Here is a 26037-nt window from a genome sequence, read left to right as displayed (position 1 = left end):
GGTTATTTGTTTTATTCTTAAACCACTCGTTTAAATATGTTCAAGAACATTTCTGACCAATCATTACAGATATATTTTGTACAAGAGCTTTGTTTGTGATTGGTAGAGAGTTACGTACTAAGACACAACCGAACTTTGTTGATCCCGTTAGCAGAAAAAATGTTTGTAATACCCGCCACAGTTTAGCCATCCATATCAAGACCGACATCACCTATGACATGTCACTTGATCATGGATATCTCTTCGAGAGGGCCTTTCTGGGGGGCCTTCCCTAATGCCACAATGGTGTATTTTCAGTGTGTGTTTGCAGCCATTACTCTGATTCTCATTGCTGGTGCTGTGTTGGGGCGCATGAACTTCTATGCTTGGATGCTGTTTGTGCCTTTGTGGCTCACATTCTCCTACACCTTCACAGCTTTCAGCATATGGAGTACTAATGGCTTCTTCTCCAAAATGGGGATAATAGATTACTCAGGTGGATATGTCATCCATTTGTCTTCTGGGGTTGCTGGTTTCACAGCTGCATATTGGGTAAGCATCAGGGTTTTTTTGTATCTATATGCTAACTAATTCTATGGTTAATGTTTTTAGTTAATCATATCTAGTATTTGTCATAATCGATTTTTCCTTTAGGGATAGAAATATGCATGTATAACAATGACTGAAACTATGTGTGTATATGATTTGACAGGTTGGGCAAGGCTAAACAAGGACAGGGAAAGGTTTCCTCCAAACAACATCCTTCTGATGCTGGCAGGCGCAGGGTTGTTGTGGATGGGTGGACAGGTTCAATGGAGGAGATCCCACTGGTACAAAATATGTATATTAGATCGGTTCTGGAGTACATGTTAGATTGGTTCTACAACTGATTTAATATACACTGATGTAATATGTCAGAGATGAAACTTCAACAATGGAAGAAGAAGAGATGAAAACGACAGTTGGACACAATGATGGCAACGGAAAGCTTCGTATCCAAAACCCTAATGACGAGCGGCGACCATGGTGGCGAAAATGAGAATGAGAGTGCCTGTGAGAGAAAAAGAGGAGTGGAGGTGCAAAGGAAGAACACAAAAAAAAGAGCTTTCGTGTAATGATATTAGATCAGTTGTTTATTTAACCGATCTAATAGTTATATATTAGATCGGTTCTCCTTGCAACTAATATAATATGTAAATATTAGATCGGTTAAATAAATAACCGATCTTATATACTTCCTTTTATTTACAAAATTGCTACCGTGTTTTGTTTTAGATCGATTCCCTTACAACCGATTTAATATTTTGTTTTAATATGTCTATTTTGCCCTAGTGTCCATGAGTAGTGAATGCAAATGCTTCCCTTGCCGTACTCAACACCCACACTTGCACTGCCACCAGCTTGCTCACTTGGGTCATTCTTGATGTCATCTTTTTCCGAAAGCCTTCTGTTATTGGAGTTGTTCAAGGCATGATCACTGGTTTGGTCAGCATTACTCCTATCGCAGGTTTCTTTCTCAATTTCTCTCTCTCTCTCTCTATATATATATATATATATATATATATATATATATATATATATATATAAACTAGTTAGGTTGTTAGATTCTGGTTATACCAAAGTTCACTTTTGTTGGGATAGCACATTGACTACATAAGTTCATTTTGTTAGAGATAGCATATTAACCGGGTGTAAACCTGGGTTTATAAGTATATTTATCTAAGGTTGAATTACGTTTAAACGAGAGTCATGAATTTGAGTTTCTCCTCATGAAATTTTTTATTTGTTGAACCTATTATATTAACTGCTATCGAGAGATTCGTTGTTTGTTAGACTTATCGTGCCAATCTCAATAAGGTCGTCATCAGACCATCCATTAATGTTTAATCCCACACTCGAGATGTATATGTTTGGACATGAGAGGGGTGTGTTACAAATCTCACATTAACTAGAGATAAGATAAGTTTATAGTATATAAATAAGTGTACATCTCACCTTACAAACTGATTTTGTTAGAAACTCTTCTTAACACATTTTTAAACAATATTAAATGTTTCTTCAATATTCTACAATAATTTTAACATGAAGTAACTTTTTACAAATTTCATCCTCCAAAGTTAACAATTTTCAACTTTTTTACTTAAATATAAGTTATCCCAAACATGTTATAACCTAACTAGTGTGTATTATCTTATTTAGGAGTTGTAGAGGGATGGGCAACACTTTTAATGAGAGTGTTCTCTAGGTCAATTCCTTGGTTCACCATGATATCGGTGGTTCACAAGAGATCAAAGTTACTGTAGAAGGTTGATGACACCATGGTAGTGTTCCACACTCACGCCATTGTAGGAACCTTAGGAGGATTACTCATTGGGCTGTTTGCCGAGCCAAGACTCAACACATTGTTCTGTTAGCAAAGGCACTCTATCTCTGATAATATGATTTATTTCACTTGTGTATTTCATATGAGCAAGACACTACAATTTATAGGACTTACATTTGGCTTTTCATTTGCAAGCCATAATGTCTCCAATTATTATAAAAACATAACACTAATCACCATTAACATCCAAAACATAACACATAAAACTTTTGACCTTTCTTCTCCTAAAACATCACAAATGTAACCACTCATAAAGTCTGCTCAATAACTCCTAATTTAAGTTTATCATAACAAAACTCCCCCGTAAACTTAAATACTTCTTCCATCCTTCATTCCGATTAGATTTTTATAGTTATTGAACAACACAGTTGGCAATGGCTTTGTAAATAAGTCTGCAAATTGATCTCTGCTTCCCACGTGCCGTCCCAATTGGCGGAGAATTTGAGATCCTTCTTTCTTGCACTGCTGGCCATCCTCCAAACTAGGTCTCCTTTAGCGAATCATCGTGGGCATAAGTTCGCGTTATATTTTCTAGCCGCTTTGTGTTTAGCTACTAAGTTGCTTATTTGGGATTTGTCTCTTAATTCAGATAGGAGGTCGAGGTGGGTGCACTTGTTTTGGTGGTTTTGATCCGGGTCATATAGTTCTCGGCGTAGAGATGGTTCGCCAATTTCTACCGGTATCATAGCCTCTGCACCGTATACTAGGCAGAAAGGAGATTCGTTTGTTGTTGATTGGGAGGTACACTTGTAGGCCCACAACACTTCCATTAATTCTTCTGGTCATCGGCCTTTGGCGCTATCCAACTGTTTGGGCAATTCTACTAGTATGACTTTGTTGGCTGCTTCGGCCTGCCCATTGATCTGCGGATGTTCGACAGAGCTGGTTACATGTTTGATGTCGAGGCCGGTGTAGAACTTAGTGAGTTCTTTGTCTATGAACTGCCGACCATTGTCGGTTATGATCGTATGTGGGACGCCATATTGGCATATGATATATTTCCAAACGAACTGCTGAACTTGTTGAGTTGTGATGGTGGCTAATGGTTTAGCCTCTATCCATTTAGTGAAGTAGTCGATGGCTACTATAAGGAATTTTACTTGGCCTTTTCCTGGGGAAAAGGGGACGAGGATGTCCATTCTCCACTTTGCGAAGGGCCATGGGGAGAGTATAGAGTGGAGTTGTTCTTGCTTTTGATAGATGAGGTTGCCATGCTTCTGGCAGGGTATGCACTTTTTGACAAATGTATGACAATCTGCCTCCATGTTGGCCAAAAGTAGTCGGCGCGGAGTATTCTGGTGGTCATGGTTTGTGCGTCGGAGTGATATACGCATATGCCTTAGTGCAACTTTTATTATGTACTGGGCTTTTTTGGCTGTGACGCATTTGATGAGTGGTTGGTCGTATCCCCATTTGTATAAGTCATCTCCTATCATCGTGTATCTGACGGCTTTAGCCAGCCAACTCTTGTTAGCATCAAGTGGGGGGTTACCAGTTTGGAGGTACTAGATGTAGGGAGTTGTCCAATTGTCAGTTTGGTTTTGGGTTAGGTTAAGGCAAGTGTTTGTTGTGGATGGTGCGGGTAGTGTTTATTATAAGAGGGATTTGTGTCGCCTCTTGAGCTTAGTACTAGCCAGTTTAGATAATATGTCGACCCTGACATTTTTGGTTCTAGGGATGTGTTGGATGTGTACTTGTTCAAAAGCGGATTGAATGACATTGCGGACTAGGTGATAATATTGCAAGAGGGTAAGGTCTTTGATCTAGAATTCGTCGTTTAGATGGCCCACTGTGAGTTTAGAATTGGTTTTGCACGTGAGTGTTTTGACGCCAACGTCATGTGCGAGGGATAAGCCGGCGAGAATGACTTCATATTTGGCTTGATTGTTGGAGCTCGTGAAGGCGAAATGGAGGGATTTTTTTATCAGGATGTCATTGGGGCCTTCAAGGACAATTTCGGCCTCTACTCCCTTCGGATTGGAAGAACCATCAACATAGAGTGTCCACTAGTCTTCGGCGGGGATATGTTGGAAAGGCTTTGCAAAAAATGCCATCATGGGAAGTGTAAAGGGTGACGTGTGTTATGTATACTTTGAGGTGCTCGTCTGGATCGGTTTCACTTGTATAACGGTCCAGCGTGAAAGGTTCCCACTAGCCAGGGAGAGGGGTGTTGGCGATGAAATAGGAGGGCATGAGTTTACCTTCAACAATAGTCAAACTTTCCATATACTGTTTTCATTGAACTTGTAATGTTAAATAAAGATATTCATTTACAATATATTGAAATGGTAATGCTACAAGTTTTTACAACTTCATTCCTTTGTTGGGAAATCAAAAGTGTTGTACTTTATTACGTGAAGAATCATATCACGATGAATATTATCTGGATCCAGAACCCATTCACATATGTAGTATTGTCCTGTGATAAAGAAATAGTTTTAGTATAACCTACTGTAAATAATTCACAGTGGAATGCAACGTAATATTTAGTAAAAATAACTTGAAATACTTCTAGAATGATGACCAAAACTTTACTCATTCACAAAACTTGTCAAAATGATATTTTGTGAAGTATTCTTTGTCTGGGAACATAGTGTCCAAATACTTATACCTGGGTTCGCACTTATTTACTCACATGTTATGAGTAAATGTAGGAAATATCATGTTTACTTGAAAACCTTAAAGTGAACACTTACATAGTCAGGTATGCTAAGAGGTATCACAAAAGTGAAAAAGAAATCACATGGGTTGACACTTATTTACATTTGACTTTGCAAGTACTTCTAATAGTAGGTACCTAAGTTAATTTGAAAACCTTCACCAATTAAGGGATTATGACTCACTCTTGTTCTTAATTGTTGAAGGAGCGCAAAGGGGCTTAATAAGAACACATATAACCATTGCATAATGAGAGAGTGCTTACCAATCAACCAATACCACTCTTCCGCAATGAATAACCGAAATTGCACAAAGAAAATTACGATAAAAACTCCAATTGAAAACAGATGAAAAAAAAATTAAAATTAGGTTTAGGGTTTTCAAAATTTACGATGAATTGGAACTTGCACATGGTTTATAACAAACTTTCAACAAGAGGGGTTCAAAGATGAAGACAACTTTCAACAAGTGAGTCGGGTTTCAAAAATGCGGGATCAAACAATAAGGATTTGAAGAGAAACAAAGAAAACTTTCAACAATAATGTAGTCAACACCAACAATAAGGGTTCAAGAGCTTCATGCAAGATTGAATAAGAAGAGGAGTTGAAGAAGAAGAGAAGTCGAAGAAGAGAACTCGAAGGAGAGGAACTCAAGACGTCCAACCTCTAAAATCCACTTTGTTCAAATTTATTTCCTTTCCCTTTCCTCTGTCTCCGCCAACGTTAAAATGATTTTCAATTAAAAAAAATACACACTTACCTGTCATGTATGGTGGTAAGAGAAGTAGTCAAATTTTGTATGTCACTATATCATTATCCTTACAAATATCATTATCCTTACAAAAAGCATCGTCAGACTTCAATATATCAATCATGGGATCAAAAAAAGTAATGCTATGCACAAAGAGAGAGAGAGTTTAGAGAGAGAGAGAGAACCCTCTTAAATTACAGATAAATAGAAACAAAAAATCTTAAAAAATGGGGAAGTTTTTTTTTTATGTTATTCCTTGATTGTTTTGAAATAAAAAGTATGAATTAAATTACAGATAAATAGAAACAAAAAATCTTAAAAAATGGGGAAGTTTTTTTTTTTATGTTATTCCTTGATTGTTTTGAAATAAAAAGTATGAAAAGCTAGTCTATCTCTTGGGTTTCTATCTAAAAATATCTATTGTCTATAAATATCGTTATCTCTTGTCTATAAACATAACTTGGGTTTCTGTATTTCTTCGTATCAGTTTCTCACCGTTAACCACTTTGCTTCTATGGAGTTTCAGTGCCTTCCATTGCTTTTTTCTCTCGGTGTTAGCTTTAAATTTAATTTATATTTCTTCTCATATCTATTATGTTTATATATATATTTAAGTTGAGCTATGGTTTTTTTTTTGAGTGAAAAGGTGATACTGATGGCAGCTCAGGCTGCCTTACCGCCAGAGATTTACTGGGAAAGGATGCTTCCAAACACACCAATCCCCAATGCAGTCACACACCTTCCCAAACTTGGTTAGATTAGAACGAATTTTAAAGCGCACTAGTTCTTTTGCAATTTTTTTTTTCCTATTGAAATATATTTTTCTTTTCTTTATATTTAAATATAGGGCTCTTTAATTTTCTCTTAATTTTATTGTCCTTTAAATTTTCGTTATCTTCCATTAAAAAGTATTTTTACTAAAATATCATTTATATATATATATATATATATATATATATATATATATATATTTATAAAATATGCAACTATTTCACCATTCCCTTCTATAGAGATCTCGTGTTTTTATACAATATTTTTCTATTTTAGTTGCAAATATATGTTTTGTTTTCAGCTAAAATAAATTTGTAAATTTAACTTAATTTTTCAAACTGTAACAATTTTCAATTCAGATAAATATAAATGTGTACTGGTTAAATTATATAAAATTTATCTTGGAAGTATATAAGTGGATGCAAACCTTATTTTATGAGTTTATTTTGTGAGATTGAATTAGACTTAAAGTCTACTTCTTAATATAGTATCAAAATCAATATTAAAGCCTATCCTAACGAGATTTGTTGGACATATAATATGTGGAACTTTCAGCAGTAAATATATAATCATTATAATTAAAAAATATTTTAGGTTGAGTTTAGAAACACTTGATTATTTCTTAATATATGAAAATAAAATTTATACATTTTATTGACGGTAAATATGGATTTCCAAATAATCTCTCAAACACTCATGGAAACTTATATTCTCAACAATTTAAGGAGTTTTGATACTAATTAGTTCAGTTTAAAAATCCAAATATTCAAGCTAAACATTTTAAATAAAGAAAAATACATATGAAAGATTTAAGTGAAGAAATGAAGAGAAATTAAAAAATATACCAACACCGCTATTAAATACTTTATATGTTTCTTTTAATATTAACATCATATTTTCCTTTTTTGGTATTATAGGTCATAAAGAGATTCAAATACAATATGAGATTCCTTCTTTTGGTGTTGAGAAAACTCAAACAAAAGATAGTGTTAAAGAGATGTCATCATTACAAGATGGGAATCCTTTATTTTTCGATTCCTATGATGTTAAGAAAAATAAAGTGCAAGATAAAGAGATGTCATCATCACAAGATGGGAATCCTTTATTTTTCAATACCTACGGTGTTAAGAAAAATCAATTGCAAAATGATGGCAAAGAAATTCCATCACAAGATGAGACACCTTATGACCCTCAATCAAAGGCAAATGTTGTTATCGGAGAGGTAGTTCCACTTGCTAATCATCATCATCATGAACACCCAAAATCAAGTATAATTTTATCAGAAGAAGGATTTAGGCCAGGCACAAAATTGGATGTACAATTCCCTAAAAGAAAATATTTAACCCCATTATTACCTCGAGAAATTGCAGAACACTTACCATTCTCATCAAAAAAGCTAAGTGAGATTTTAGAGATTTTGGCTGTGAAGCCAAAGTCAGAGAATGCCAAGAATGTGGAGAAAACTCTAAAGATCTGTGAAGATCCTCCTACAATTAATGATGAAGAAAAACACTGTGCAACTTCAATAGAATCCATGGTAGACTTTGTCATTTCTAAACTTAGGAAGAATGTCCATGTTACTTCTACAAAGGCAGAAAATGAAAGCAAGTCCAAAAAGTTCATAGTGAAAGATGGAGTGAAGATTTTAGCAGAAGAGATAATTGCATGTCACCCAATGCAATACCCATATGTTGTCTTTTACTGTCATAAGTTATCAAATAGTAGTGCACATTTTATGCCATTGGAGGGAGAAGATGGAACTAGGGTTAAAGATGTAGCAGTATGCCACAAAGACACATCAGAATGGGATCCAAACCATATTGCATTCCAAGTTCTCAAAGCCAAGCCTGGGACCATTTCTATGTGTCATTTCTTCCCTGAGGGTCATCTTGTTTGGTATGCTAAATAGAGTTAACTAACTTATCATGTCAAGAATATCCTTAAATCTAATAAGGCATTTATGGATTGTGTGATAATTTACTCTTTCAGGCTATAATGTATTTCTCTTTGCTCATAATTATGTAAGACATCGTGAATGTAGAAATGATGATGATGTGATGTATGGTTTGTGTTAGTTTATCGGTGCTATTTAAATTTTGAAGCTTCCTTTCACATAATTAGATAGTAATCCAGATATGTTAGCCAAGGTTATCAGACACTCGAGTCTATGAAGACTCGTGAGAGCTTCGTAGACTTAACTCGCAAACCCGACTCGTAGAATCATAAGAGTTTACTTCATCTGAAAAATTGTATATAGTACCACACCAATTCAGAATTTCATCACCACAATTAATGCAAAAAGTAAACAATAGTTCAATAATTCTAAATAACTTAGTTCAACACATGGCACTCCTATATAACTTCAAATTACACCAAATACATAATTTTCTGAAGAACTCAAGGAACTCAAACTATGGACACAACAAGAGTCTCAAGCTAGAAAGGAAAAGAACATAAAAGAAAAAAAAATCAACTTAGCCTTCTAGTAAAAAAGGTTAGAGCTCTTAGTTAAAGAAGGAAAGAGAAGCAAATACAACTAGAGATGAGAGCAAAAGATAAAGAAGCTCTAAGAATTAGAGAAAAGAAAATTAAGAGCTAGAGCAAAAGAAGAAGAAAAAAAGAGAAAAAGGAGAAGGAAAGAATAGATAGGGAGGAAGAGAAAAGGAAAGAACATGAAGAAAAGAATATAAGAGAAAGGGTGGAGCGATAAAAGAGAAAAAAAAAGTAGAGCTTGAGAAAAAGGAGAAAGAGGAAAAAGAAATCCTATTCAAAAGTGAAGTGCTACTAAAGGCACCTCACACTTCCACAATTACAATAGAATCAGACATTTTAAACGGAGTTTCTGAATCTTTCAACTCTTCTCATTTTATCAAAGGTTCTCATTTCTTAATTCCAAATCTTTACTCTTAAAGAGTTTTTAACTCCCATTCCTCTTCCCATTGTTTTAAACTCCTCAAAAGATTTTGAAAATTCACACTTTGAGTTAATGTTGCCTAATGGGTTAGAGTTAGCTCAAAGTAAACAAAAACATTTTTGTGAGGTAGGCCTTGTTACTCTTCAAGGAAAAACAAAAGCCTACACCTATCTTTATACCAAAGGAGTAACATACTCTAAGTATCTAGGTAGGATTTCCAAATCTCCCAATAAATATATCCTAACCTTACAGGGAAAAGACTATTTTAGAAGCGACACTAAAGATAATTTCAATGGTTGTATTAATAAGTTTGAACTTAGTTTTTTATCCCCTTCACAAATGGTAAAAGATAAAGAACAAACTAATTTAGCAAACAAAATAAGACCTTCTAATATCATTTCTAGTGTCAATACACCTTATGATGAAAATCCTTTCAAGATTATTTTGAAATAACAAAAAGCCAACATTGTAACCAATAAAAATGCCCATCTTACAAACACCCTTTATCATTCATTTGGTATGTGGTGTATAAGTATTGGGAGCCACATATTGTTGGAGGTACATTTTTTTAGTGTGTTAATAAAAGCACTTACTTTGTTTGGTGTTTCTTGTAGGATGATATTTGATCTTTGAGGAAGAAAGAAACACCATGATCAATAATAAGGAGTTGTTGGCATCCAAAGGATCATGTGGTTTTGAAGAAGATATATACCCTCCAAATTTGAGGACAAATCCTCTTCAAGAAGGAGGAGATGATGACTTAAGCTTAGCCCTAGGCCCAATCAAAGGCCAATCATTATGCTTCTCTCAAGGGCGTAAGAGCTTCAAGACCACAATGGGCCTAAAGGACTCCAAATGCTTATCTCATGGGCTAAGGAGGACTTCAAGCTTCCTAAAAGTTCATTAGTATAATTTTCAATTGAGTCAATTGTTTAGGCCATGGTTTAAAAATAAATTTCTAGAAGTAGTAACAACACTTAAAAGACTAAGAAAATACAAATAAAAAAATAAATTAAATAAAAGAATAAAATAAAATGGTGGAGAAGAACATTGTGTGACCCATTTCAACAAAATAAAAACATGCACACCATTGAACAGGGAATACAAGTGACTGATTTCTTTCAAGTAAATAAAACCACGTTACGTACAACAAAACTACGGATGGTAGAAATTGGTGAACTAAACCAGCCCCTCAATGTAGGACTACGACAAGACTGGAGCTGGTTAAGCAACGACAAAATGACGTCAGACGGTGGTCAAGCTGTTATTGGAGGTCACATAATGCAAAACATTGATACCAGTTTTCACCTTCGATCCTCATCAGAGTTGCTTAGATGATGGCGGAATCACGACAAGATGAAACTCGAGCTCACGAAATGTGAATACGGAAGTAAGATATGCATTTTCAAGTTCGATCTTCGCTTCTTTTTCGATTAGGGTTTGTGGGGTCTATGATTTAGGGTTCAATCTTTAATTTTAGTTGGGTTTTCGATTTAGATTTTTGGGGTTTTGGTTGGGGCTTAAGATCCGCATATGAATGACATTTTTGCCTCGTTTTGTCCCCTTTTACAAACTCATGAGTCTGTTACGAGTCAACCAAGCTTACTCTAAGTCCACTCCGATCTGAAAAAAATATGTTTACAAGCAACTTAACTCATGAACAGTGAATTGACTCGTAGACTCGTACGAGTGTACGACTCAACCCGTAGGTTTGATAACCATAATGTGAGCTGCAAATAAAAAACACCAAAAGCATCCACAATATAATACTTACTTGAGTTTGTCTTAAATTTCTTTATTCATAAGTCTAAAAAGACTATAAGTACATGTTATTATTATGAGTACACCCAATTTCATAACCATTTTTATTATTAAATCTCTTATTGACAATGATCAAAATAATACACTCAAAATTTATAATTTAATTACTATCACTAATACAATAAAAATAAATACATAATTTAGTATAATTGTAACTATACAAGAAATCACATATATCTAAAAGATTATCCTTTGTTCCTTCAAAACTAAAATTTTCAGCAATTTCTTTTTCAATGTAAATAACCATATTGTTGGTAAAAAATTCATCTTCCATTTATTTCGCAATATGTGTATTTTTTTTTAAAACAAAAAGGTTTAAGACTAAAAAATAATTTATCATAATCTAATAAAAATTTGAGAGAAGTAATTACTAAAAGAAAAATATATGATAATCAAGTCACGATTAGAAACCTATTATGAAAACACAAAGTATATTATTTTTCTTCTACATTCATAAAAAATGAATATACAAAAGGCTTATGAAATAAAAAATAATACTAACTATTACATTAACATTTCACTATTGCATGAATCAAAAGAGAATCAAAAAATAATACATGAATCAAAAGAGAGTTACATACCTTATTTTCTTTAGAAATGAGAATAGAAATAATGACTTCATGTCTAACCTTTTTTTTAGGAACAAAAGAAAACATGTGAGAGTGAGAAATGAGTACAATATATGAGAAACTCAAAAAGACAATGGAAGAAAAAATAAAAAATTTTTGGTCTTTATTATATTTGATTTTATGTTTTACTATTTTTTAACATTAAAATTTATGCTTTATAAAAGAAATAAAAAGATACCTAATGTAATTCCGATCAATTTCCAATATTTCCAATATATACTACATTTAATTTAAAATTTTTTAAAAAGTTATATAAATTAATTGCCTATACTTACTTAAGCATTGAAGTCTTTGCACGTGACTTCTTCCTCGTGATGATTTGGAGCTCGTCATATGTTAGCAATGAGGTCATCCCACCTTAGAGATTTCTAGGGTTCAATGCGAGCTAATGGTGGTAGCTAAGGTTCAACGCGAAGTAGCGGCGACAATTAAGGTGTTGTGGGTAAGACTTGGGAAAATTAAATATAAATAAATATTTAATTATTAATAATTGTGGATTGAGAATACACCTAAAAGAATTAAATGGACCAATCATAAAAAGGGCAATAGTAGCTTAAGTGGTTGAGCATGTTGGGTGGTGTTGAGAGGACTTGGGTTTAAGTCTTGTGTAAGCCATTAATGGGATATTCAATTAGTTATTTTATTTTGCAAGTATGCATGAATGTGTGATGTGCCCTTGTATTTGTTTATGTGCATGAAATACTATGAAACATGTGATGGTTAGTTGGTTGTGCATATGTGTGGTTGTCCATGTGTTAAGTCACTATCACGCCACGTGGCAATATCAGTGTCCAATGTCAATGTCATTGTCATGTGTTAGTGTTAGTGTCACATGTCCATTCCTTATATTCATTTTAGTCTTATATTTGTTAGTTTGATTGAATTGAGTTCATATATTTGTTATTTTGATTCAATTCAATCCCAACCTTTTTTAGGCTTAATTAGTGATTTAGTCCTTTAATTTGTTACTTGAGTTCATTTTGGTCACCTTATTATTTTGTTATTCAATTTAGTCCTCTCTTTTTAATGATCCAATTTTGTCCTCTCTGATTTGAGACCAAATTAGTAAATAAGCTTAATTACAACTTATGTATACATATTAAAATATTTTTTATAATTTATACATCAAGTCACTCCGCCTAAATATTCAAATTATTTAATTTTTTTACACCTCACCTAAATACTCAAATTTTTTACATTGAGGTGGAGTGATTTGATGTATAAATTCTAAAAGATTATTTTAACATGTACGTTAAGTTCTAATTAAGCTTAATTATTAATTTGGTCTCAAATCGGGGAGGATGAAATTGATTTCTTTTAAAAAATGACTAAATTGAATAAAAAATAATAAGGGGATTAAATTGAACCTTTAAAAAAAAATCCGAGGAATAAATTGAACCCAAAAATAATTAGGGAACCAAAATAAACCAAAGTAACAAATTAGATGACTAAATCAATAATTAAAACAATTTTTTAAAATAAACCAATTTTGACCCTTTCCAAATTTAAATTTTTATATAAATATTACAACAATATTTTTATTAAAAGTTATTTTTATTAAATATTTATAAAGTAATTTTTAAACTAACTCTAACTATATTATTAGAATATAATTATTAAATCTAGGTGACGAGCAAAGTCGGTACTTGCACCGGTACTAGGTATATCATTGGGTTAAAGATGGCAATGGAGAGGGGCTTCTCTCTGCACCTCCAAACCTTTTTCCAGTACCCCCAAATGTCATAATTTTTTACCATAATAACCTCACTTACTTTTTATTGCGGATGTCAACATCCACAATAATATTGAAACGGATGTCATTTTCGTATTGCGGATGTTGACATCTGCAATAATGTTAAAACTGATGTCATTTTTATATTGCATATGTCGACATCTGCAACATATATTTTTTTTTAAATTTTCATATATAAATTTTTTGGCTTTGATTATTGATCCATTTAATCCAGTAACCATACTATAATATGTATAAACATTAATATAGTGGTTTGTCAATTTTTTTAATTATATAAATCTAATTTAATTAAAAAAATTACAAATAATGTTAATGTAAAATTGTATTGCGAATGTCGACATCCACAATAGTATTCAACGGATGTTAGTTTGTGTTGGGGATGTCGACATCCACAACATTTTTTTTTAATTTTCATAATTACTTTTTTTGGGTTTGATTGTTTATCCATTTAATTCAGTAAACATACTATGTATAAACATTAATATAGTGGTTTGTTAATTTTTTTTTTTGAATTTATGAATTTGATTTAATTAAAAACAATAAAAATGATGTTAAAGTAAAATTGTATTGCGGATGTCGACATCCGCAATAGTATTCAACGGATGTCAGTTTTGCTGCGAATGTCGACATCCGCAACAAATTTTTTTTTATTTTCATCAATAATTTTTTTGGTTTGATTGTTGATCATTTAAACTAGTAACCATACTATAATATCTATAAAAATTAATATAGTTCTTTGTTAATCTTTTTTAATTATATGAATTTGATTTAATTAAAATAAATTAAAAATGATGTTAATATAAAATTATATTGCAGATGTCGACATCCACAATAGTATTCAATGAATGTTAGTTTGTGTTTTGGATGTCGCATCCGCAACACTTTTTTTTTAATTTTCATAAATATCTTTTTGCGTTAGATTGTTTATCCATTTAATCTAGTAACCATACTATAAATATGTATAAACATTAATATAGTCGTTTGTTAATTTTTTTTAATTATATGAATCTAATTTAATTAAAAAAATTAAAAATGATATTAATATAAAATTGTATTGCGGATGTCGACATCCACAATAGTATTCAATAGATGTCAGTTTGTGTTGTGGATGTCGACATCCGCAATATTTTTTTTTTAATTTTCATAATTAATTTTTTGGGGTTGATTGTTGATCCATTTAATCCAGTAACCATACTATAATATGTATAAACATTAATATAGTAGTTTGTTAATTTTTTCTTAATTATATGAATCTGAATTAATTAAAAAAATTAAAAATGATATTAATATAAAATTGTACTGCGGATGTCGACATCCGCAATAGTATTCAACAGATGTCAGTTTGTGTTGCGGATGTCGACATCCACAACATTTTTTTTTTAATTTTCATAAATAATTTTTTGGGGTTGATTGTTGATCCATTTAATCCAGTAACCATATTATAATATGTATAAACATTAATATAGTCGTTTGTTAATTTTTTTTAATTATATGTAGCTGATTTAATTAAAAAAACTAAACATGATATTAATATAAAATTGTATTGCGGATGTCGACATCCGCAATAGTATTCAACAGATGTTAGTTTGTGTTGCGGATGTCGACATCCGCAACATTTTTTTTTTAATTTTCATAAATAATTTTTTGGGGTTGATTGTTGATCCATTTAATCTAGTAACCATACTATAATATGTATAAACATTAATATAGTCGTTTGTTAATCTTTTTTAATTATATGAATCTGATTTAATTAAAAAGATTAAAAATGATTTAATTGTAAAATTATATTGCGGATGTCGACATCCCCAATAGTCTTTAACGAATGTTAGTTTGTGTTGCGGATGTCGACATCCACAACATTCTTTTTTTTAAAATTTCATAAAAATTTTGTTCGGATTTGATTGTTGATCCATTTAATCCAGTAACGATACTATAATATGTATAAACATTAATATAGTGGTTTGTTATTTATTTTTTTAATTATATGAATCTGATTTAATTAAAAAAAATTTAAAATGGTGTTAATGTAAAATTGTATTGCGGATGTCGACATCTGCAATAGTATTCAACGTATCTTAGTTTGTGTTGCGGATGTCGTCATTCACAACATTTGTTTTTTTAATTTTCATTCATAATTTTTTTGGATTTGATTGTTTATGCATTTAATCCAGTAACCATACTATAATATGTATAAACATTAATATAATGGTTTGTTAATTTTTTTTTAAATTATATGAATCTTATTTAATTAAAAAAAATTAAAAATGATGTTAATGTAAAATTGTATTGCGGATGTCAACATCCACAATACAATTTTTCATTAACATCATTTTTAATTTTTTTTAAAATTAAATCAGATTCAAATAATTGAAAAAAAATAGCAAATAGATCAAATGGATGTTTATACATATTAATGTTTATACATATTATTGTATGGTTACTGCATCAAATGGACCAAGAATCAAAAATAAAAAAAATTATATATGAAATTTAAAAAAAAAAAAGGTTGCGGATTTTAACATCCGCAACAAAAATGACATTTGTTTTAACACTATTACAAATGTTGACATCATTGAAAAAATAATTGGGGGTTTATCAATGAGAGAGAGGAAAAGTAGTTACATTTAACCGGATGGCAAAGTAAGAATTTAAAATATTTTTGAGGGTACAGGAGAAAGTGGTTGGAGGTGTAGGGAGAGGCCCCAGTGGAGAAAACCATTGGAGTAATGTGCTTTGAATAAGATGAAGATAAATGGGTCTAGGCTTTCAATAGATCCAGCGTTACCTTCTGCACCCCTATGGCGAATCTTCATACCTCCGCTTATTTGTTTCATTATTGGGCTTATTTTATTTTCATGTACTCTCGTATGTAAAACCCCTACCCTATGCATTTCCTTAGGCCTCTTTGTTTATTTTACTTTTTAAATACGTGCAGATTACACTACATACACCCTACACACACACCCTTTATTTACTTTCTGCACCACTCGTTTCTCCTGTATCACCCCATCCCCAAGTGTTTATTCACCGCACTCATACGTGCTTATGCACTTCCAAACTTTTATTTCCAGTTTTACCCTTTTCTCCAAATTAAACTCTACATTTCACACCTACCCCACTTTTACTTTTCTCATTTTCTGGTTTTGTGTATTTTTATTTCATTTTCTTTTAATAATATTTTAGATTTTATTTTATTTCCACTCCATTAACCTTTTGCATTTTTTTTTCTAAAAGTATTAAGATTGAAATAAAAATGAAAATAGTTTTAAAAATGATAAAAGATGAAAAAAAGAAATTGTGAATGGTTATTTTTTTGTTTTCTCCCTTGGTGTTTGTGAGGCCGTTTGCAAAATTAAAAATCAAATCAACATTCTAACAAAGTTTGTAGGTGTTTAGACTTATTTATCTTTGATTGTGGCATCTATCCTTTTTGTTTGGGTTCTTATCAAAAAGGGATCTCTTTGTAGATAATCTTTTTTTGCTTATTAATATGCTAGATTGTAATGTATTTTATTTCTATCTTATTATGCGTTCTTTATAATTATAAAATTACAAACTCTGGTTTATCTGGTCTAAATATTTTGTTAATTTACAAAAGTTATTCAAATTCATCACTAGTGCAGATTTGACATTTTACTTCGCCTTATAGGCCTCGGTTGCCGCTGAACCAAGGCCTATAAGGAGGTGGTGACATTTTTGCAATTTTCGTCCAACTTTTGGCCCCGGTTGCAACAGAACCGAAGCATATAAGGTAGCGTCAGTATTCAAATTTTCAAAAATGCCATCAGCATCAGGCTTTTGGCCTTGGGTCTTTAAGGACCGAAGCAATAAACGGGACTTTTGGCCTCGGTTGCAACAGAACCGAAGCATATAAGGCAGCGTCAGTTTTCAAATTTTCAAAAATGCCATCAGCATCAGGCTTTTGGCCTCGGGTCTTTAAGGACCGAGGCAATAAAAGGGTTTTTGGCCTCGGTTATTAATTAAACCGAGGCCAAAAGGCAGCGTCAGTTTTCAAATTTTCAAAAATGCCATCAGCATCAAGCTTTTGGCCTCGGGTCTTTAAGGACCGAGGCAATAAAGGCTGTTAAAATTCCCAATTCGCGAGCCCTAACTACTATTCATCGTCTCCCCCAAGTCTCTTCTCTCTGCGCGAATTTATCCGCTCTGCCACCACCACCATGCTCTACCTCCTTCGCCGACCAGCATCCTCCGTCAATAGTCGTGCATCGTCGCCTTCGTCGTGCTGTCCAGGTTCACCGATTGCAAATCACCTCCCGCCGCGGGTGAGTTCGAAACTGTTTGGTTCATCTCATCATTAGTAGCTTTTGATGTTGTATTTACATTGGTATCACCCTTCTCCTCAGATTCCGATGAAGAAACACCTGGTGAATTCGAAACCGAGTGTTGAGCTTGCAGAACTTCCGATTGTTCTGGATCCAGTATCTGATCTTGCAGAGGAGGGTTTTATGGCTTAACCTCTCCTTGTTGGATTTTGTGTTGTGTTTCAGTGGGAGCCATGAATGGAGGTTCACTGGGTGGTGTAGGAGGACACACAAAGGGTGTGTCAATTGGAGTACACAAAGGAAGCAGTCCATGGGCAGCCCACCATACAGTTGCGGTGGCAACGGTGGCTGCTAAAATAGCTATCACACTTGGAAGAGTGCACACGGGAGAATCTGCGAAAGTTTCTGCATTTACCATATGGTTTCGGTTCTTGTGGACCCAAGGCAGAAAAGGAACCCTATGGCTCCGGTTCATTTAGAACCGAGGCATAAAAGGGAGTCTATGGTCTCGGGTAATAACCGAGGCCAAAAGGGGTACCTTTTGGCCTCACCCCAATATGCCTCGGTTCCAGACCCGAGGTAAAATGAGGAAAATAACCGGGGTAAAAAGCCCTTACTGCACTGGTGCATAAAGATCGTCATTTGTTCGGTAGGGATTGTATCATCTTAGTATTCAGAGCAAAGTTTTGGTTTGAATTTCGATCGTGACATCTTGATTTATCAATTCTTGATTGGATTATGGCATCTAGACTTATCTATCTTTGATTGTTGTGTTTATCATTTTTGTTTGAATTTTTATCAAGGAGGGATCTTTTTGTGGAGAATTTGCCTTTGCTTATCAATATATTAGATTGTGACGCATTCCATCTTTGTCTTATTCTGCATTTTTTATAATTATAAATTAAAAAGGTAATAAGAACTATGTAAAATCTGATTCTCCGTTATAAATAGAGATACGTAAAAGCAAGGTTATTTCTTGTCAAGTTAACTTTAAGAAAAATTAAAAAGTTTTCAAAGACATTTTCAAATTAGTGTACACTTTTTTTTAATATGTTTTGTAGAAAAATTAAATATTTGGAAAAGTCATATTCATTTAACACATTTAATTAAAGGTATCGCCCTCACGCAGGTTATATATAGTGCTAACATCTTTCCTGCTGTAACCGACTTCCAGACTCAAAATCCGGTTTCACAAACCTTACTTTATCTTTACGATTTTTCAAAGTTTTTCATAATAAACTGGTGGCGACTCCAAATCTTTATTTTCAAACTAATTATTCTTGGTTCGTTGTCATGATTTAAGTTGCAATAAAAGGAAATAATGGATGTGATTGAATTATGTGCATAAGGAGACTTGGAGTTGACTTAGCTACAAAATGAGAAGTTAGCAAAACTAAAGTCAAACTACAAGTTGACACCAAAAGATGCAAAATCTATTTATAAATGGATTACAAGTTGAAGATGCCAAATGATTATACATTTGCAAGGCGTACAAATCATGATAAAGGAATTATGGCATGAAAAGTCCTGATTGTCATATTTTTACGGAGTGTTTACTCCTGATTATCTTTCGATCATTAACGAAATTTTTGCTGAGTGTCATTGTTGAAATAAGTTTATTTTTTAAAGATTTATGTTGTATTACATTAAACATGGGTGATTTAGTTCCAATGGCAGAAAATATACCGATCACACAATGTAAGTTGGAAAGACTCTTCTCATTGGATTTTTTTTATTCAATGAAGCACCTTGTTATTCATCACCCTATGAAAGCAATACATAGTAGTCTTCAATATCGATGGATGTATCTTTTTCAAAGGTAATCATCCTTTTACTATTTTCAACTTTAATCATTAAAGTATACCTATAATAGGTTTTATTGATGTATTTGGCAGGGGTAAACGGATCAATATGTGTTTACATACAATGAGATAACATACTTTTGTTGACCTCAACATCAACATGAGGAAACACCTCTGTGTGAATGGAAGAGCACACATCAGTTTGGCAAAAGACATTTGACCTAGCAAGAACACATTATCTCCCAAATATTCAAATGATTTGAAGCGAGAGTTTGCTTTCTTCCATTGAATATTTCTAAATCGCTTGCTTTACATTCAATAATGCAGAGCCTGCTTGAGTTCTAAACTTTGCTTGTATCTTTTACCTCTGATAATTATGGCCACAGCTTTCGACCATACATAATTGCTACGCAACTTTGTAAGAACATGTTGGGAATAGTTCAAGTGTGAGTGAAAGTCCCACATTGGATATAATAGACAAAGTTAAACACTATATAAGAATAAAGACTCATAACAACATTGTCTTAAGGTTTTGGTGTAAAAGTGGTGTCTAAGGTCTTATATATGTAAGACTAATGTCATATAACCATAGAACCACAATTACTCAATGACCATGACTATAACCATAGCCCATATATGTGAAAAATATATATATAAACCCAACAGAACATGTTATCATAGTAATCAACACCTATCATTTCTTCTTTTTTTTTCCGGTCACATTATAACACTAAAAAAAATCTATTTATTTTTCTCTTTCTGTGTCATTTGCTATTTTGTGTGTATGTACCAATTTTACATGCAGTTTGTCTCATTTGTGATGCATGGAATTATGTAAAAGTCACAAGTGTCATTGCGAACAGTAATGAAAGATCAGGTGTAGAAATGTAAAACCCTTCTGTTCTCACTAAAAGAAAAGACACTCTTGCCAATCGAAATTACAACCAGTTTTCGGATCATTACCATATTAAATGAGTTGCCAAATTAGTGAGTTCTGAACATGATCAGCTTCAAACCGACAAAATTAGAGCAGTTTACATACTTCCTGAAAGATGTTTCTTTTTTCTATTTTGTAAGTTGATATGTAGAAGTATATAACTAAATTCTTGGTCATGTGTCAAAGGATATGGATTTTTCTTCCTCCTCTACCAAAGCATTTGTCATCACTGCAACTTGGCTCATGCTTGGCCTGTCATTTGGAGAAGGATTTAAGCATTTTAATGCTACCTGCAACAAATTCATCATTCTCTCTTCCGAAGCACCCTGTAAGACTAGGGACTTGTCAAAAACTTCGACGGTCCATTCCTCTCTGACCACTGTATTCACCCATTTAACTAGATCAAATCCGTCATTTTTAATCACTTTCCCTGTCAGCAGCTCCAGAAGTATCATACCCAAGGCATATACATCAGCTTTGAACCTGGCTGCAATTAGATCTTTGCTTTTGAGGCCTTTGTTGTGTGAAATGACAAATTCATCATAATTTTCTGCCATCATTAGGCCATATTCGCTTATGCATGGATCCATATTCTTGTCAAACAAAATGTTATTTGACTTTAAGTTACCATGTGCTATTCCATTCTCCAGAAACTCCTCATGCATATATGTCAAAGCCTCAACTATCTTAGCCGCAACATTTAGTCTTCTTCCCCAGTCAAACGACTGGCCACTTTCAGATCCTAAAATCATTCAAGGTGAAGAACATTTGGTTTAGAAGTTCAGATCCTAAAATCATTACTTGCTATGTAAAAAGATTGTAATGACACTTTATTTGGTTTAGAAGTTAGCACTTACCAGCATAGAGCAACATGAAGAGACTACCATTCTGCATATATTGATATGCTAAGAGCTTCTCTTGCTGAGAACAATAGTATGCAACAGGTGGCAATACGCGTGGATGCTTGGCTTGGGCTATCATATTCATCCTTGTCTGAAAATCTTGCTTAGAAATTCCCCAATCCTTAATCCTCTTCACTGCCAACTGCACCCCATTATCGAGCATAACCTTGTAGAGGCTTCCGTGCTTTCCCCTCCGAATCAATTCAGCAGGAGCACCAAGCAAGTCCTCAAATTGCAATCCTCGAAGGGTTCGACTAGAAAGAAGAACAAGACCTGATGTTGTCATCCCACTTTCCAAAGATGTCAATGAATACTCCGATCTGATTCCAACGCCCTTCTTTGATCCATTGGAATGGGATATTTCACTAGCCATGCCAACAACACCAACACTTTCTTCTGCCTTTTCCTTCTTTTCGACATCCAACTCTTTTTCTTTGGTCTTCAACTTACATAACAGTTTATAGGTCAAGAAAATCAGCGTAATCAAACCAAGGACTAAGTAACCTGAATAAATGGACAAATCATTAGGGAACGAGTTTTTGTCCTTCTTTTCATGTGGTGGTGCTGGAGGTGATGGTGATGGTGATGGTGGACGGGGAAGAGGAAGAGAAGGAGGAGGAGGAGGAGGACATGCATTTGAAAGTGGCTCCCCACATAAGTTAGGATTCCCAGAAAAGCTGTCTGCATGGAATTTACCTCTGACATCAGGAACTGAACCATGTAAGTTGTTATTGGAGACATTAAACTCTTCAAGGTTGGAGAAGTCAAAACGAGGAATCTCCCCAGTGAAGTTGTTGTTTTGAGCAACGAAGGATTTCAAACTTGAAACATGAACCATGTTGGGAAGCTCTCCAGTTAAGTGGTTGTCCGAAATATGAAGCCGTATCAAGTTCCTAAGATTGACAATAGAAATAGGAAGATCTCCAGAGAATTGGTTCCCACTTAAAAACAAGTGAGTCAATGACTTGCAGTTTCCTATATCCTCCGGTATCGAATCACGTAAATTGTTGTCCTTTATGCTAAGTATTTGAAGAGACTTCGCAATGCAAATAGAACCGGCGTCTAAACCTCCACCAAAATTGAAGTTCTCAAGAATCACACTCATAACGTATTTGTTATCTGAATGGCACTTCACACCGTGCCACTTATCAATGCAGGGATCTGATGAAAGGTTCCAACCCCACGAAGGGTCTTTTACATACCCTGGTGCCAATTTATCCATGAATGTGACCAGGGCCTTGATCGTGTCTTCTTCTTCTGAATTGGCCAGTAGAAGAAACAAAAAGATGGAATTGAAGAATACCCAGATGGGTTTCACACTCATTTTTGCTGTGGTTGAGGGCTATATTTTTGGTTTCGAAGTATACTCTGTCGAGGTTTTGACAATCGAAATGGTGACGTCTTTGAACTCTATTGTAGTCAATAAAGTCGAACGTGCAAAGGCATCAAATTACATTGCCAAATGGAGGATACGAAAGAATGATCTTGTGTAGTATTGTGGATGACATTGACGTTGAGAAGCCTTGGAAATGAGCCAAGGGGCAGAACAGTGGCTTTTGCAGCCGGCATTTTGAAACGGTCACAGTGGCACTACTAGCTTGCACGTCTCTCTCGATGCTTTTCTCTCCTTTTACTATTGCTTTGTGATGCTTTCATTCTAATTTTTCAATTTTACGAATCCCATTACTTCGCTTGAATGCGAGTAGTAGCACATAATCGGTGCACCATGTACGAGGTACTTCAAGCCTTCAACACCAAAATTTGGACATCTTGTTGTCTATCTGTTACCATCTAAGTATTAACGATATTTTAATCTATTTTTTTATTTATTTTTAATTTATCATTTCAATTATTTTTTAATTATTTATTTTAATGTTTTAAAATGATGTAATATGATAATCTAAGAATAATTATAATAATAAATTAAAAGTGAATTAAAAAAATAAATTAAAATATCTTTATCCTACTTTAATGTTATTAAAAGATAAATTCTTCAATTTTCATTATTAGAATTACAATAACAACAATTGTCTCGTATTTATTCTTAGTGGAATATATATATATATATATATATATATATATATATATATATATATATATATATATATATATATATATATATATAATCTTTCTTTTGTACTCTAAATACTATTGGACAGGAGAAATTAAATTAAAAAGTAATACAAAAGGTTTTATTCTTTCAGTAAACTATATAGACATAAAAGAGTACTATAAATATTTTTTTTCTTTGTATTTTCAAGCACTATAAATATTATTTTAGACAACAAAAATGTAAACATGTTTAAAATAATGGAAACTAAAAAAATTTTATTGTAAAAAATATATTTTTTACATTTTTCCGAACTCATCTCTTTTAGTATTGTTTTAGTATTTCTTAATTTTCTTCGTTATTTTTATTTTCAAATCAATTATTGGAAATCTTCATATTAGATTGGTTTGCTTTGAAATTGAGTCAAATTCAATCCAGCCTAATCTAACACCATCTCCTACAAGTTGGGTGATAGGTTTTGTATACTTAATATGAGATTTAACGAAATCAACAAAAGAAAATATTGAATAATATTAATAATAATACTATTCTATTATTTAACTAATTATATGCATGTCTTTTAATGTTAAATTATTCAACTCTTCAAATATTCAATACAATTACTCCATTTTAAATAAATTATTCTAAAAATCTAACAAAAATATGTTTTTCAAATTGCAACTTTTTATGAATAATTTTTTTTTTTAAAACATGTGATTCAATTAATTCAATTTAATCCAAAACAGTGAAGAGAAAGTTGGATTAGATTGAGTCTAATAAAAAAATACGGTAATCTTACTTAATAGAACCTAAATTTATGTTATTTAACTAGGTGATAGATTTTGCTCATAGAGACCGAGTTAGACTGGTCTCGCTTAAGCTAGAAACTCTCGCTTAAGAAAGATTGGTCTCGCTTAAGCTAAAATTTGAACAGAAAGCAAAGTGAAATTTTGTTATTCTCGCTTAAGCTAAAAATTTTCGCTTAAGCTAGACTGGTCTCACTTAAACTAGAAATTCTCGCTTAAAATAGATTGATCTCGCTTAAGCTAAAATTTTTCGCTTAAGCTAAATTGACAGATTTTCATTGATTTCAATGTGCAAAAACACAAAATCCCAAATAGCAAAAACTAAAGAAAACACAAACACATTGCATAAAACGTTGGCTTCATACTTCATTTTAAAAGGGTAAACAAATCAATCATGGGAGCATACAAGCATTCAAACAACTTTATTGTCAATCTCGCTCAAGCTAAAGAGCTCTCGCTCAGGCGACAGGAGCCTCTCGCTCAAGCAAAAAGCTCTCGCTCAGGCGAGATTGAAATCAAAGGCATTATGAAGGTTCGCGAGTTCTCGCTTAAGCGAGGCCTCCTCGCTTAAGCGAGATTACTCTCGCTCAAAACTAGAGCTCGTCGCCTAAGCGCAACTCGAGCAAAACCTAAGTGTAAACTTCTTGTTAATTTCGCTTAGGCGAGGGTTGCTCGCTTGGGCGAAGACAACAGAGCTCTCCCCTACTCACACATGCAAACCAAAAAAGGAGTACCAAACAACATTTCAACCATTTCCAAACAACCACAACAGTGAACAAACATCATAAACATGATTTAAAACACTACAAGAAATTTGCTGATTTGCGAGGGAAATTAGCAAGGGAAAATTTTACTCGCTAATTAGAGACAAATTAGCGACAAACAAATATTGTAGCAAAGTTGTAGCTAATTAGTGAGGGACTAGATATAACATAATATGGTAGCTAAGTTGTAGCTAATTAGTTAGGGATTAAACACAACATAAATATGGTAGCTAAGTCGTAGCTAATTAGTTAGGGATTAGACATAACATAGATATGGTAACTAAATTGTAGCTAATTAGTTAGGAATTAAACATAACATAAATATGGTAGCTAAGTTGTAGCTAATTAGTTAGAGATTAAACACAACATAAATATGGTAGCTAAATTGTAACTAATTAGTTAGAGATTATACACAACATAGATATTGTAACTAATTAGTTAGGGATTAAACACAACATAATATGGTAGTTAAATTGAAGCTAATTAGTTGGGGATTAGACACAACATAATATAGTAGCTAAGTTGTAGCTAATTAGTTAGGGACTAGATACAACATAATATGATAACTAAGTTGAAGCTAATTAGTTATGGTTTTAACTATAAAATGATTTTATTGTTAATCCAAAACTAATAAATAGAATTTCTAATTAAAAATAATAATATACAAATTATTCTATAAAAAATGAATTTATTAAAGAAATTTTTAAAAACTATCAATGTATTAAAAAATCATCAAAAATATATTTTATTATTATATAAATTAATCCCTTATTTGTAAATTATTTTTATTATATATATATATATATTAAATAATAACTACCATTTAACTAACACA

General features: G+C 32.9%; 2 protein-coding genes and 1 pseudogene across 2 annotated transcripts; 2 read left to right on the top strand and 1 right to left on the bottom strand.

Moving 5' to 3' along the window:
• Nucleotides 1–231: 231 nt before the first annotated feature.
• On the top strand, nucleotides 232–2393 carry LOC114163429 (annotated as a pseudogene).
• Nucleotides 2394–6284: 3891 nt separating this feature from the next.
• Nucleotides 6285–8450, top strand: LOC114196158 (BURP domain protein RD22-like). Its single transcript, XM_028086708.1, has 3 exons — nucleotides 6285–6323; nucleotides 6417–6522; nucleotides 7768–8450. The coding sequence occupies exons 1-3, from the start codon at nucleotides 6285–6287 to the stop codon at nucleotides 8448–8450; spliced, it is 828 nt and encodes a 275-aa protein (XP_027942509.1).
• Nucleotides 8451–20853: 12403 nt separating this feature from the next.
• LOC114163428 (probable inactive receptor kinase At2g26730) lies at nucleotides 20854–22906 on the bottom strand. Its single transcript, XM_028047744.1, has 3 exons — nucleotides 22279–22906; nucleotides 21538–22086; nucleotides 20854–21422 (listed from the first exon to the last, which is right to left on the bottom strand). Exons 1-3 carry the CDS (start codon nucleotides 22904–22906, stop codon nucleotides 20854–20856), a joined length of 1746 nt encoding a protein of 581 aa, XP_027903545.1.
• Between the last annotated feature and the right edge of the window lie 3131 nt (nucleotides 22907–26037).

The sequence above is a fragment of the Vigna unguiculata genome, chromosome 9 (assembly GCF_004118075.2).
Source record: "Vigna unguiculata cultivar IT97K-499-35 chromosome 9, ASM411807v1, whole genome shotgun sequence".
Lineage (NCBI taxonomy): Eukaryota > Viridiplantae > Streptophyta > Magnoliopsida > Fabales > Fabaceae > Vigna > Vigna unguiculata.
The sequence above is the reverse complement of the archived record's forward strand: the minus strand, read 5'-3'. Positions and strand labels throughout refer to the sequence as shown.